The sequence below is a fragment of the Scylla paramamosain genome, chromosome 29 (assembly GCF_035594125.1).
Source record: "Scylla paramamosain isolate STU-SP2022 chromosome 29, ASM3559412v1, whole genome shotgun sequence".
Classification (NCBI taxonomy): domain Eukaryota; kingdom Metazoa; phylum Arthropoda; class Malacostraca; order Decapoda; family Portunidae; genus Scylla; species Scylla paramamosain.
In genome coordinates this window covers 15,796,880-15,812,002 of record NC_087179.1, presented here as the reverse complement: position 1 = coordinate 15,812,002, position 15,123 = coordinate 15,796,880, and the positions used below count along the sequence as shown (strand labels likewise).

The 15,123-nt window shown below is 41.8% G+C and overlaps 1 protein-coding gene across 4 annotated transcripts in view; it reads right to left on the bottom strand.

Annotated features, from left to right (window-relative positions):
* Nucleotides 1–701: 701 nt before the first annotated feature.
* The window catches only part of LOC135115426 (uncharacterized), a 62,809-nt gene continuing 48,387 nt past the window's right edge, over nucleotides 702–15,123 (bottom strand). The window contains exons 3-13 of one of the 4 annotated variants that reach the window (XM_064032210.1): nucleotides 15,029–15,123; nucleotides 12,973–13,102; nucleotides 10,619–10,754; nucleotides 9,428–9,784; nucleotides 9,201–9,278; nucleotides 7,557–7,699; nucleotides 7,329–7,446; nucleotides 6,992–7,160; nucleotides 6,283–6,510; nucleotides 5,227–5,280; nucleotides 702–4,083 (exon numbers count right to left, since the gene is read on the bottom strand). The exon at nucleotides 15,029–15,123 is cut by the window's right edge and continues 390 nt beyond it. In XM_064032210.1, coding sequence (XP_063888280.1) covers nucleotides 3,398–4,083; nucleotides 5,227–5,280; nucleotides 6,283–6,510; nucleotides 6,992–7,160; nucleotides 7,329–7,446; nucleotides 7,557–7,699; nucleotides 9,201–9,278; nucleotides 9,428–9,784; nucleotides 10,619–10,648 — 1,863 coding nt within the window. In that variant the 5' untranslated portion in view covers nucleotides 10,649–10,754; nucleotides 12,973–13,102; nucleotides 15,029–15,123 and the 3' untranslated portion in view covers nucleotides 702–3,397. The remainder of the gene's footprint in view (nucleotides 4,084–5,226; nucleotides 5,281–6,282; nucleotides 6,511–6,991; nucleotides 7,161–7,328; nucleotides 7,447–7,556; nucleotides 7,700–9,200; nucleotides 9,279–9,427; nucleotides 9,785–10,618; nucleotides 10,755–12,972; nucleotides 13,103–15,028) is intronic. The other 3 variants (XM_064032212.1, XM_064032214.1, XM_064032211.1) reach the window with 3 other exon arrangements.

The following is a 15,123-nucleotide window of genomic DNA, read 5'->3' as shown; positions in this document are numbered from 1 at the left end:
ATAGTATTGTCCACATTCTCATTTTCATCTAGTAGGAAAAGGAATAATATTTGTGAGTGTTGCTTTCCTTTGGTCATGTCTTTGGTCCATCCATATCATATTAAAGAAATCTTTACCAAGTGAAAAATTACCTGTGGACTGGAAAATATCCAGTTATATTCTTTTGTCCTAGAAAATGGTCTGAACATGTTCCCTTCATCTGCAACCAATCTGTTGCAAAATAATGCAGACTTGAAAAAAAAGAACATGGATTAACTCTAACCCTATCATATCAGGTTTGGATATTCCCAGAGCTAATTATTCATGAATAACTTTTACATCTACAACAAAAATAATATTAAGGAAATGAAAGAAACCAAGAAACAGGATCACATGTTTATGGACAGAAAATATATTCTTACACTGTACATCAAAACATTTATGTTGCGTCATGCAGGGAACAGACATTTAAGTAAATATCGTCAGAGCGTCCTGCCTCGTCACTAGCCGAACGCCACGTATCACAGAAGCACACACATCTTAGTATAAATGCACATCCCCCCATCCTCCCCTCACCCCCCACCCACCCAGAAGATCAGTGTGAATATAAGCAGTCTGTATCTGAAAGCGTTTGTCCCTACCTCTCACTCGCTCCCTTCCTGAACCACAATGGAATGGCCACTAGTACTACATATAATCTTTTGTTGGGTTTATATTATTTCTTTAGGTATGTATATATTTTCCCCCAACACTGTCAGTTCCCAGCCCCTCACATCCCCTGTACTAAAGCTATAATGTTTGTGAAATATACTATTGTCCAAGATTTAGGTACATATCACTTATGACATTCTCACATGCTCTCTCTCTCTCTCTCTCTCTCTCTGAAAATATATAAAGTTTCCATCAAGTTTTGTCAATGCTTATTACCTTCATTCCTTTCCAAAATAAATAACAAAAATGAATAAGGTGCATACATGAAATTACAAAAACACATTCATAAAACATACATGTCATCGACTGCTTCACTGTACGTATATCTTGCCACTGCTTCACCAGGACTGGACAGAAACCACACATGTCATCTCACACATCTCATCCAACTGCCACACTGCCACCCTTCACATTATTCCCCTTCTTTGGTCCAGAGAAGCAATTAGGGCCTGGACAGCACCCACTACTGCCTTCTTTGACTTCTACACACACCTACCTCACATCACAAATGGTAAATGTACATATGAGCAGAGCTGGCCACCTTTACAATCACTTCTGTAATCTGCTACATTCAAGTCTTCATAAAGTTAGCTATTGCCAGTTTGAATAGCATAAATGAAGACAGAATTGTTGTGGAGCGGTAACTAGAGATCCTTTTCAGTCCACTGAATGAGAAAAAATATCCTAAACTTGACAAAAGCATCAGGTAATATTCAGTGTGAAATGAAACTGATGCTATACCACTGGAAGGAATAAAGATGTTGAGTTTACATTTTCCTTAAGTTGGTTTGTGTTTGTGGATTAATACTTGCAGAAAAGTATCTATGTTTGTGGTGGCCAGCTCTGCATACATACAAGTACATGTAGGTGGCTGCTCTCTACCTGGGGACTGGGTGCTATCACAAGAACATGTGAAAACACTGAAGTATAATTCTGTACAGTACCCTAAGTGTCATAACACATATATAACTTAAATGTCATGTCTACTTCTGTATTTGTATTTGTCCTAAACACATCAATGTTTACAACAGATGGATAGGAAAAGGTTCACCCGTGTCTGGAAGTTGAGGGAAAAGCATACAAGATTATTAAAAATACATGTATAATTAGTGTATTGGGGAAGAAATATGCACAAAAGATATGGCTTGATTAAGCTGACTAAAATGAGAATGCCCTCGATACTGTTGTTATTTTGTTATGCTTCCTGATCTTGCACATTTTACTTCACAAACTAATCTATCAAGCTTATTGTCAAAGCTAAAAGAAAACCTCATCATGAAAAGCATGAGTCTATGTATTTAATTACCCCAAAAGTGAGGAAGACCATGTACGTGATATCACTGTATAGCTAATATCTACACAATCATGACTAAGGTTTGTGCTGCAAGGTGAAGGCACCCTTGCAGTAATGCATTTTGGTCTAAACCTCTCTAACTTTCCAAATATCTGGGATGTCCAGCTCTTACTAAATTTGACACGCTTTGCATCTGAAATTCATCACAGAAATTTCTAATGTTGTGCAAGATGACTTTAAAAATGGAAGATCATGTTTCAGTAAAAATTAGTGGCCAAGACAAAAAAAAAATGTTTCAAGGTATTCTCCATTTGCCTTTCTGACACCAATGAGTTGCTGATAAGAGGTTACCACTGTGAATAAGCATTTAGTTCCATCTCATCAGTGTAAGTAAGGTCACCCCTGAAGGCAGGAAAATAATAAATAAAATAAAACAGAACCTTAAGTAGTTCAGCATCAGTTAACACATATCACCACTCACTGCTGCTGCCACCATCATTATGACACCATTTCACTACTGCTGCCAATAACAGGTCAACTTCAGTGGTCAGCTTTAACAGCTTGCACACACTGTGGACATCTTCATTTCTATACAGGGAAATACTTCTGCAGTCTTCCAAATGTTGGGTGGAATGCATGTCAAGATTTCAACATAAAAAAAGAAGAGAGTTAATGCAAGTGAGAGTCCTGACCCAAGCTAATTCTTTATGGCCAAAAACTCTTTAGTGTACAACAATTCTGAATATAAGACAACCTGTGCAAGACTTTCACTGGCATGATCTTAATTCTATGAATTCAGACTAGCAAGACAACCTGCTGGCACTGATTCTTTAGTAATGCCTGACACTGATTGTTTATATACACACATCAAACACAACATTGACTTCTTGAGGCGTTCCTCTGGGCCTGACACTTTGTGGCTTCTTGGTGATATAACCAGCACACACACAACACTGATGTCCAGGCATACACTAAGGGCTGGCTAGTGCTGACTGAGGGACACACACACAAGTGTTTTAAGTTCCAGAGGATCACTCAGCATCAGAGATTCCTGGTAACCTATAATTATGTATTTTTGGCATATTGACAACACTTCATGTCTGAAGTGAGGTAGCAGTTGTATGGTAGACTTCAAGAAAAAAATTATCATTGTCACTTGTAAAAGTTTCATTCCCCATTCCTGCACTATCACCACACTCCCCATTTCCATACAAAACAAGGTAGAGGTCCTGACTTGGAAACTAAAACTAAGGAAGTGCCACATGATCACACACCAATCACTCCCTTGGAGACAGTCTTGTTCCTGCAGCTTCCATCACTTCTTTAATGGTCATGATATTTCTTTCAAGAACACTAATCTACTTTGTTTCAATCAGGTTGAAGCTTTCATCCCTAGGAGATCCCTATTACTAGCTATACATTAGACACACTGTCTTCCTCCATCAAGCACTCAGCTCCAATGCCTTCATCAATGCTGATTTCTCTGTTGGCACGACTCTTGTTTGCCTCCCCGCTGTCCACACTTCCCCGACCTGAGTCAGAAATCTCCGGACACTCCAAGATGCCGGTGTCCTCAGGGATGGCCATCACTTTCCGGGCAGAAGCAGAGCCTCTCCTTTGAGAACGATCACGGGCGAGTTCACCAAACTGGGTCTCTCTCACGAGTGGCGACAGGAAATTTTTAGTCTTTGGTGAGGGCGAGACTCCCTTCTTCAACAGTAACAAGCTTTCCTGACAGCTGTCACCAGAGCTAGTCAGCTTTTCAAGGCTGTGTGAACGCCACATTGGCAGCCTCCGGTTGTACCGTGCCCGCAGGAGTTGTGGAGAGAGGGGCAGTATGGGCAGCTTTCTCGACACACTAAGAGAAGTCCTGCTCACACTGCTACTGTTACTACTGCTACTGCCCCTTCTGCTGCCACCACCACCACCACCACACATGTTGCTGCTGTGCACCACCGCTCTGGTGATGAATGGGTCCTCGCACACTGTGTCCAGAATGCTTGGTGCTGACACTCTCCGGGCTGGCCGCTGCGGCTGTGGAGGTGGCACTGTGCCCTCCAGGTCAGAGTCAGTGTCATCTGTGCTGCCCATCACTGCCCCTACAAGGACACAAAACATTTAATAAAAGAATCTTCCTTTTGTTTTGTCTGCCCTAAAACTGTGTAAGGGTGGCCAAGTTCTAACACACCTGCTCATCTTGCTCCTACATCCTCCACACACCCTGTGCAACTAACAACACAAATCTATCTTGTCAGGAAGCCTTCTTGATTACAGAATTATTATCCCTCCATAAAAGAAGTTTTAAAATCTCAACCTCTGTATCGCAAGATATACAATGAGGTAGTTTTGGCAACTTACTTCCGACACAATGTTTAGTATTAACACTGTTAATAATGTCTACAGTAAACACATTTCAAAGGTAAAACAAATAATTCAGACCTACCAGGTAAGAATCTATTTTCAAACTGAATTATGAAAATAAATAATAATAAAACATCATAACTAATCTACAGTAGTATTAGATACATCCACATAACAACACTGTACAAATCATTTCCATCAGTTAATGCGTACTGTTCCTCATCATGTCATGCAACAGAATAACGTGATCATCTACTACACGACTCAGGACAATTATTCTACCACATGGAGCATTTCCTTGTAAACAACGAAGGAGTGTTAACATCTGTAGCGGAGAGATTACATCTTGCTCTGCAGCTCACCATACATATATTTTAGATTGCATTGTAATTAGATAATCATGTAAGGATAAATATACAATATTACCACCACCATCACAACAACAAGAACACAGGAGTGGAATGTGTTCTGAAATATGTTGCTGTGAGTGGCTGGTGGTGGTAGTGACCTAAGGACATCACAGAGAGGGGGAAAACAAAGAACTGGGTGATGTGTGAGGAATGTGCAATTGTCAAACCTGCCGAGAGACACCAGAGAAAGCAAAGTGACAAGGACTGTTCTGGCACGATGACAATCTGCAGATGCACGGGGAGGAAACAGAATCAAGACACAGACTCTGGAAACGACAGTTTGTTTTAGTGACAGCCTTCCAGCAAACTCAAGCCAGACAGGATGAGGTCAATGCAATGTGGGGGAGTACAGTCATGCACTGGCGAGATCAACACAGTAAGCTGGAGATGTTGAGAAACAGATATGTGATGGGGGCTCAGGCAGCACAAGTGACTACAAACCAGGCACTAGTGAGAAAACACCTGACATACCTGACTCCACTTCCCGTTTAGCAAGTGCTGGAGAAGGTTCATACAAACAGCAATCTGCAAGAGGATGTTACGTTCTGAACTTCCTCAAAAACTGGCCTCAGCGAGCTCCTGGGCAGTGAACTGTCTCCCGTGACTCATGACTGAGGTTATATACAGAGTGAAGAAAGAGACTGCTCCAAACTCATGCATAAAACAGACCTTTATATCCCAGGATGTGAGGAGAGCCAAGCTAGCAAACAAGAGGAGAGGTCTTAGGTTCTGGGAATGCAGAGTGCAAAGGTACAGCTGCAAATAAGGCAAAAGAAGGTGTCTTCAGCTTGGCACACACCACAGGAACCTTGAAGTCCAATGGTTATGTTCTGATTACTTAATGTCAACCACAGGTAGACATTCAAAGTCCTTCAGTCTTGAGCTCATTCTCAAATACTTTGTTCTCTCCAAATGACTTTAGAAATTTAAGGCCAAAGAGATGACCTATCTGATTTTCAGTTTTCTTTCCCATTAATGTTGCAAAATTTTTAAACTATTACTAGAATCATGAAAAACATTCCTGAAACACACAAACAATTTCCATGGCACCCTGTTAAAGCAGCTGAGGTGGCAAAACATTTTCAGACTACAGATCTGAGACAAATCAGTGTGACCAATTTACACATGAGCAAGTAAAGATTCAGCTTGTGCCACAAACTGATTGATTTTGGCATCTCTGTTTTGTGAAAGCCATAAAGACATTCCAAGCACCTGAACCTCACACACATTACTACCAAGACAGCAATTAATGTTTTTAGCCCAGCACCAAATGGGTTTGAGGAATGTGTTGAAGATAAATGATGATTATGTGATGCATCACAACCAAAGCAACCAACCCACATCTAGATTACCTCAGATTTAAGCAAGTTTTGCTATTTGTCTGAATTTTCTTGTTAAAACCAGTGTTAAAAAGTGTTTTCCCTATTACTCATGTGGGACCTAAAGTTGTATATAGTAAAAGTCATGAAGAATATGTTTTTTTATGAGTAGGAGAACTGCCTCTATCAAACAAATGACAACATTTACCTGAGTCTTGTGACGGCTTCCTGGCACTGAAGTTGTAGCCTCGCAGAGGAAGCCCCTCACACTCAGTGAGCTGCAAGAGTGGGGGTAGGGGAGTCAAGGTGCCCGATATGGTCTTGATAGGAACTGGGATGCACCCTTTGTTGAGGGTGTTTGCAGCAAGAACCTCCTGCTGCTGCTGCTGCTCATCACTGTCCCGTTGGCGGAGAGATGAGAAGTCCAGGACACTTCCTGCACAATAAAGAAGTGTTGTTGATGACATAGAACACCTGATATTAGTATTCCTTCTAGCAACAAAATAAGACCTCAGAAGTAACTTTGAAATAAAAAAATCAAAATATGCACTCTTGCACAGAAAATAATTACATCTCTACAAGAGTGAAATGAAGATGATAACAATAAATAAGAGGATAATAAGCAGATTTGATGCACTAAGAAACAGTTGGGGAAAGGGATGTTGCTAGCAAAGAAAAGAGAGAGAGAGAGAGAGAGAGAGAGAGAGAGAGAGAGAGAGAGAGAGAGAGAGAGAGAGAGAGAGAGAGAGAGAGAGAGAGAGAGAGAGAGAGAGAGAGAGAGAGAGAGAGAGAGAGAGAGAGAGAGAGAGAGAGAGAGAGAGAGAGAGAGAGAGAGAGAGAGAGAGTGTACTGCCAGAAGAAGGAAGAGAAAGACCTATATACTTACCTGTGGGACACAAAAGTAAGGAGTAACTCACCTGTGTTAGAGTTGAGGGTGGAGGCATGGCGGTGGCAGCTCCTCCTGCGTGCCCGGCTGCTGCTGGGACACACGCATGCCAGCACCTCCTTCCTGATGCTGCGGTTGTACAGGCCATACACAATTGGGTAGAACACGCTGGCAGTGAACAGGAGCAGCGTGGAGGTGACCTGTGGGAGTATGGGTTGATTAGACTGAACTAATTACACAGCTGACTGATTGGTGAACAGACACATATTAGTTCAACACCTGACTAAATAACTGAAATAACTGACTGGCTGCTGACTAACTGACTATATTAACTGATGAATTACATCATAAGCCATGCAATGACTCACAGTGGCCCAATGAGGAATGAGATCAGTCCGCTGCGGCCCCAGCACCGCCTCCACCACTGCCAGGGCCGTGTAGGGTGCCCAGGAGAACACGTGTGTTCCAACCACCACACACACTGTCCTGCAGCAACACCACCACCATAAGTGTGATTAATGAGTTGACATTATTCATTACTTTAATGAAAAATGGCTAGGTCAACACACAAGAGAGAGAAAACCATCATGTTGTACCTGAAGCCTTTGGCAGGTGATGCCTCCCAGCTCCAGGAGGGCTTGCGGCCACCAATGCTCAGCTTCTTCCTGATAGTGGATGGCCGCATGGAGATGTTGCTCTGTGCTCGGCGGAGGCATGGCCGCACCAGCTGAGACCGCTGCTGCTGGCCCAAGGAGGAGGAGTGTTAGCAATGATATCGGTGATCTTCTGTAGCAAAGTAATCTTAGCATGAAAATACACTATACTGTGAGTGGGGAAAGGAGGAAAAGAAATCCTGACTAAAGCAGGAGTACAGCAATACATTCCTTAACATTGTGGTTAGACTTCAGAGTGAATGCAGAGATCTGCAGTCAAACATTAGAGAATATAGTACTCTTACTTCAGCCTGAGCTTCCTTTCTGCCTTCCCCACTGGTTTATTTAATCTTAGCCACAGTGCATTATATGCAATCTCTTGCATACAGTAAAAGGTACAGCTTGCCAAATAAAAGAACAGCAGGCCATTACTTTCAGTTAATGCAGCAGACAGCAACATAAATATAGTTGTGCTTATATCTACAGTCTCTGAGAGAAATGAGCCATTAATGAGGCCACTAAACACAAATCAGGGTAATGACACATAATGGCAGCTTTCACTACAGCATTCCAGGGCAAGCAGAGCAGGCTGCAGCACTCACTCACATCAAGGCAACAAGGCAGAGAAAACAAAACTGCACTGACAAGACCCTCCCCACCTCACCTCTGCTGCACCAAGTATCTATAACAAGTGCATGGAAGTGAAGGATCTCTACACTACACTCCACTATGTTGGCCAAACACTTCAAGACCAGCAACACTAAGTGGAACATCCATCCATCAGAGTTGTACTGAGTTTTTTTTTTCTTTCCAGCATTCACAAGTTGTGATGTGTCTTCATTTTTTTATTTATTTATTAATACATTCTTTTTGCAAGATGCTTTCAATGCTTCAAAAAATCATGTTACTAGTGAGGATGATCATTCTAATTTTGTGGCCAAATGATCATGCAAATGGTTGGCAGGGAGAAAAAAAATAGAAGTCATTTATCCCTTTTGCAGTCTTAGTATGAATCAATAGACTAATTAAAAACATGTTACTAGTCCTGCATTGAATTTTTACACAAGGTTTTGATATCTTAAAAGAGATACAAGTGTCAATCATAAATAAAGACTCAGTAAAAGTATAAATATGATGCTTTCAATTCCTCTCACAGTTGCTGTATCCAACAATGATAATAAATTGCTTTCTTACAATATACATTTACACCAGAAATCTTTACACCAGATTTCTGAGTCAAGGATTTATTGCAATATCATCACTATTATCAATCATTGTCATTCCTTTCTCTACAATGAACAGCAAGAGCTCACACATACTCCTTCTCCATCTAAACACCAAGTTTCATTTCCACACAAGGCTGACTGAAAGCAAAGCACAGAAAGTCTTCAGTTAACAAACACTTATCACTTACTATGTGCATAAATCACTCTGCAGTAGATTAGTTTACAGTAAAACAAGAGTAACACAGGAACAAATGCATCACAAACAACAATAACAACAACAACAACAACAACAACAACAACAACAATAACAACAACAAGAGCAAGAGTTGTTCAAGCTACTGACATTCTCTCCCTGACTCACTTGACTGAATGACAGTGAACGGCCACATTCTGCCAGCCTCCTTTTTGGCACCAGAGTGGCACCACCGACCTCAGTGACCTGCAAGAAGTGGCACCCTCACCACTTGTACTCACACACACACACACACACACACACACACACACACACACACACACACACACACACACACACACACACACACACACACATACACACACACACACAAACACAAACAGACAATCACTCACCCTATTTACTCCATTTACACTACGGCTTCGATTAGGAATTATTGGGCCTCCCTTCGGAACCTCCAAACCAGACACCAGCAGTGTGGGAACCGGCAAGGATGGGGCATCTGGGCCATTCCCAGGTGCCTTCAGCCCTGCATCTGGCCCCCTGCCATTCCCCATCATGTGTCCATTTGCCCTGGGGAGGCTCAGTTCGTGTGGCAGTGTGGTGCCATTTCCTTGGGGCACTTCCAGGCTGGTACTGCTGGGTGGTGCCGGGACCTCCACACACACAGAGGAGGCATCTGGGGTGATGGTGGAGCCCCTAGAGCCCAGCACAGTGCCAACGTGTATACGACGACATTTGTTTCTTGCAACCTGTTAAAAGGATAAAAAAAAAAAACTGTAATATATAGACAACATCTACATATTGCACAGTCATGTCCCCTATGACGAGGCAAAACAGGCTGACCTCACACTTGCTACACGTGGCAGGCACGCAAGAACACCACCACTGTATTCCTTTGTGTTGTAAAAGGGAGCTATGCATGTTAATGGGATGGAGGAAGGTCAGTGGGGCCACTACATCTTTACTTTTATTCCTGCCATCTAAAGGGAATATCAGGTTGATATAGTGATAAAGTTATTACTGCTATTAATTGTTTAAGAGAAGATAAACAAAATCATCTAATTCCTACAAAATAAAGTAGGTACCTTACTGACTGAAAGACAAAAAAATCACACTTTTTTCAACAATTGCACAACTCCCTACCTTCCTCATCCCACACCCCAACATCTGCCATCACAACACAGCCCCCTCCTTTCACACCCCACACTGTGCTGCCATCACAAAGCCATATTTCCTTTCCATGCCACACACTGAACTACCCAACACATACAAGTCTTTTAACCTTTTCCTTTCCTTCTGTACCTCCCTCCTCTAGATTCTTGATCTCTAGATCCATTCCTTTGTGACCAATCTTTCTCCCCAAACCACTCTCTTCATTTTACCAAACCTTTTTTTATATATTAGATACACATTCCCTTCTTTCTCACTCACCTCTCCCTTCCCCAGACCTCTTTCAATACTACAATGTAGCAAACTTTTTTTTTCTTCTTTCCTATTCTACCCTGCCCCAACACTGCCCTTCAAACCTGACCCAGCTTCCCTTCCTCCCTAGCCACACTGCCCTCCTGGTTCATTTCACCCACCTGTAGAATGAAGTAGTAGCAGATGAGCATGATGACAATAGGTACAACGAACACACTCAGCACCCAGATGCTTGTGTAGGAAGGGGAGCTGTCCCACGCCACCCCACACCGCCCCTCTGGCCCGTGATGCTCATACCTGAAGGAGACACAGAAGGGGTGAATGCCTGCTGCAGAATATGATTGACTGATTTATTGACTGATTGACTGAATAGCACCACCAGCTTAACAGTGTTATATAAGAAAAGAACAAGAACATAAAACTAAAAAAAAGAAACTACTACTATTCACACTACAACTACAACTACTATAATTCCTACTGAAGTGACCAGAAGTACAAAGGCCCTAAGATGATCTAGGCACTTGATGATAATAGTGGTTCCAATGTCCAAGGTGCCTCTCTCTTCTGGCAAAAGGTTCAGTCCTCTAGCACAACAAAAGTCTCTCATGGCTAAAGATTTCTCTCACCTTCAGACCAATATCTCTGTACTTCTATGAATGGTTTGACTACTACTACTACTACTACTACTACTACTACTACTAATAATAATAATAATAATAATGATGATGATACTAAAAAAAAGAGAGAGAGAGAGAGAGAGAGAGAGAGAGAGAGAGAGAGAGAGAGAGAGAGAGAGAGAGAGAGAGAGAGAGAGAGAGAGAGAGAGAGAGAGAAGAGAGAGAGAGAGAGAGAGAGAGAGAGAGAGAGAGAGAGAGAGAGAGAGAGAGTTAAAAAATCCCAGGCTAGCAATGGCATGGACTCCTTTCATGGCTCTAAAAACTCTACCAATCCCTCCTTAATCTAATCCCTCCTCTTAGTCTGCCTGGCACACTCTCACAACCCCCTCCCTCCTCCTTCATCCTGGAGAGAGAGAGAGAGAGAGAGAGAGAGAGAGAGAGAGAGAGAGAGAGAGAGAGAGAGAGAGAGAGAGAGAGAGAGAGAGAGAGAGAGAGAGAGAGAGAGAGAGAGAGAGAGAGAGAGAGAGAGAGAGAGAGAGAGAGAGAGAGAGAGAGGAGAGAGAGAGAGAGGAGAGAGAGAGAGAGAGAGAGTAAAAAAAGAGCATTATCCTAATCCATCCATCTGACTCAGTAAAGAAAGGATAAGAGGGAAGGGTAAGAAAAAAAGAGAACAAGAAGAAATAGAGAGAAGATAAAGAGTGTGAGTGTGTGCTAACCTTGTCCAACCCATGTGTGAAGAAAGGGTAATAAAAAGAGAAGAGAGGCAGAGAGGGAGAAAGAGATAAGAATAATGATATGTAAGGCAGGGGAAAGGAGGAAGGGAGAAGAGTAAAGGGAAGATAATAAGTAACAAGACAAGGCAGGATGAGATGAGAGGTAAGGAGAGAAGAGGCAAGGAAAGGAGAGGAGGAGGTGGAGGAGGAAGAAGAGAAAAGGCAAAAGATGAGAAGAGGAAAGCAAAGAAGAGGAAAGAAGAAGAGAAGAATGGAAATGTAACACAGTAGGGATGAGATGAGATAGGAGAGGAGATGAAGAGAAGAGAAGAGAAGAGAAGAGAAGAGAAGAGAAGAGAAGAGAAGAGAAGAGAAGAGATGCAATTAGAAGAGAGAAGAGAAGACTTGAATAACAAAGATAAGTAAATATTGATGCCCATCCCAGGAACAAGGGCAGGGCAGGGAAGGGAAGGGAAGGGAAGGGAAGGGATGGGAAGGGTTGGGTTGGGCTGGGCTGGGCTGAGAGGATGATAAATGAGGAGACAATTCAACATAACAAACAGGAAGGGTGAGGAGGAGGAGACACAGAAAGAAAATGAAGAAGGAAGCAAAGGATGATAAAAGGAGGGAACTGTAAAGGGGAGGAGAAGAAAGAGAAGACACAGTAAGAAATATGCACATGAGAAAATAAGAAAGGAACAGAAAGGAGAGAGGAAAGGAGAGATAATACAAGACAGAAAGAGAGAGACAGAGAAAGTAGCAGAAAAGGAATGAAATAAGAGAATAAGAATAGGCACAAATAAAAGACAAGACTGTGGAGAAGGTAAAGAAAGGAAGGAGTAAGGGATAAAAGCATACTAAAGAAGGGAAGAGGAGAAGGGAGAAGACAGAGAGAGTGAGAGAGCAACAAATTAACCTTAATCAGGGAATAAAAGGTAATAGGACATACTTACAGATAACAAAAGAAAAAAGGGAGAACTGAGAAAGAATGAGGACAAAATGGAGACAAGGGAATGAAATTAGAGACCAATAAGGGAAAAGAAGAAAAAAAAAACTAACAGCTAAAATAAAACTAAGGATAAGGGAAGAAGAGAAAGAGGAAAAAAGAAGAGGCAGAGAGAGTAATGAGAGGAAGAGGAAGGGATGGAGTAAGTGAGCGAGCATACAAGTGAGTGACTGACTAACCTTGCCCATCCCAGCAGTGGAGGCAGGGCGGTGAGGGCAGCCTGGACCCAGCACCCACGCCAGCAGCACCAGACACCTGTTCCCGGTCACTGTCACACCATACACCATGGGCCGCACAATGGCCAGATACCTGTAAAATGGTGATGGTGATAAGTGGGGGTGTGATGTGTGATGGTGGTGGTGGTGATAGTGATGAAGGTAGTAATCTGTAAGTGGTAATGATGATGGTGTTGATGATTGTGAGGGACTGGAAGTGGCTGAAATAATGAAGCTATAGGGTAATGAGAGAAATGGAGATAATTAACTAATCAGCAAGCACAATTTTGCTAACAATGAAATAAAATAAGCAAGAAAACTAATTCAACAAACTTATTATCAACATACAACCAGATTAACAGAAACTTTAACTGAAGTATGCAAGCAACAAAGAAACAAACCAGTAAGTAACAACACACACACACACACACACACACACACACACACACACACACACACACACACACACACACACACACACACACACACACTCACACACCTTTACCTGTACAAGACTATCACCTGGCGTAGCTAAGAGGTGACCTTGCCACCCCCCCCATCCCTAACTGGTATCCTAACTCCTACTGCCTACCCCCTTTACCTTACCTCACCCCTCCTCCTCACCTTAAACGGTACATACCTCTCTCTCTCCTCTCTCTCTCTCTCTCTCTCTCTCTCTCTCTCTCTCTCTCTCTCTCTCTCTCCCAATGCAATATTTATAACTTTGGATTCAAATAAAAAAGGGATTTGTATGTAATAATAATAATAATAATAATAATAATAATAATAATAATAATAATAATAATAATAATAATAATAATGATAATAATAATAATAATAATAAATACTTTCTATATGCATAATCAGAATGAATAATGAAGATATCTAAATGATAAAAAATAACACAAACTGAATAATGAATAAATAAAAACAATAATAATGATAATAATGACTAATGCAATTGTTAATCAATAACAAATGAATATATGAATAATTCCCTCATTTATCAGCATTATCATCAACAGAGAGAGAGAGAGAGAGAGAGAGAGAGAGAGAGAGAGAGAGAGAGAGAGAGAGAGAGAGAGAGAGAGACTCCCTTCCCATTTTCAACCAAAACAATAGGCAGCCATAACTCAATGCTACGGCCATGAAAAGATAATCAGACGCCGGTGTGAGTGAATAGCAAGGCCGGGAGGACAGGAAAGATGCACCGGGAAGTGGGGAGTGGGCAGAGGCGAGGGCGGGAACGAAATGGCTTTTTTTTTTTTTTTTTTTTTTTGTGAAGACTCGATTTTTTTTTTTTTTGTGTGTGTGTGTGTGTTACGTTTGTCTGGAGGTCCTGTCGGGTACTACGTCACAGCCCAGTATAGTCTGTCTGTCTGTGTCTGTGTGTGTGTGTGTGTGTGTGTGTGTGTGTGTGTGTGTGTGTGTGTGTGTGTAGAAAGTTTGAAGAAAATGGTAAGATAAACCTCACTCGCTCCAACTTGCATCATGATTACTACTAACTTACAAAGCGATTTATTCATGTGAGAAGAACGTCTCTCTCTATCTCTCTCTCTCTCTCTCTCTCTCTCTCTCTATACACAGCACATAACTCCACCGCCACCATTTTATACCCTTCCCCACATGCACAATAAAAGTCATAGATTATAGCTACACCGCCTTTGTAATTCCCTTCTTTCATAGTGTAGACATTATACTCTCCTCTATTACAATAGTTAGTGCAGAGAAGTGAAGCTAAACGTAGTGGGAAACCCTTGTTTAGAATCTCTCTCTCTCTCTCTCTCTCTCTCTCTTTAGGGTTTGTAGAAATAGCCTTGGTTTACTAATTTCGAGGCACTATTTATATTTAGACAAAATGTGATGCTTTTTATTTGTATGTGAAGGAATTAACAGTAAAAAGTAATGAACCGAATTTAGCTAAATCTAACTCTTGGATGAAAACGCCAATGTTATTTACCAATCTCTCTCTCTCTCTCTCTCTCTCTCTCTCTCTCTCTCTCTCTCTCTCTCTTCTCACCGGTCTAGGGCAATGATAGCCACAGTGATAGCAGAGGCAGCGGTGACAAGGTTAGCAATGAAGGCGGCTCCCTGGCACAAGGCGGCGGATCCTAC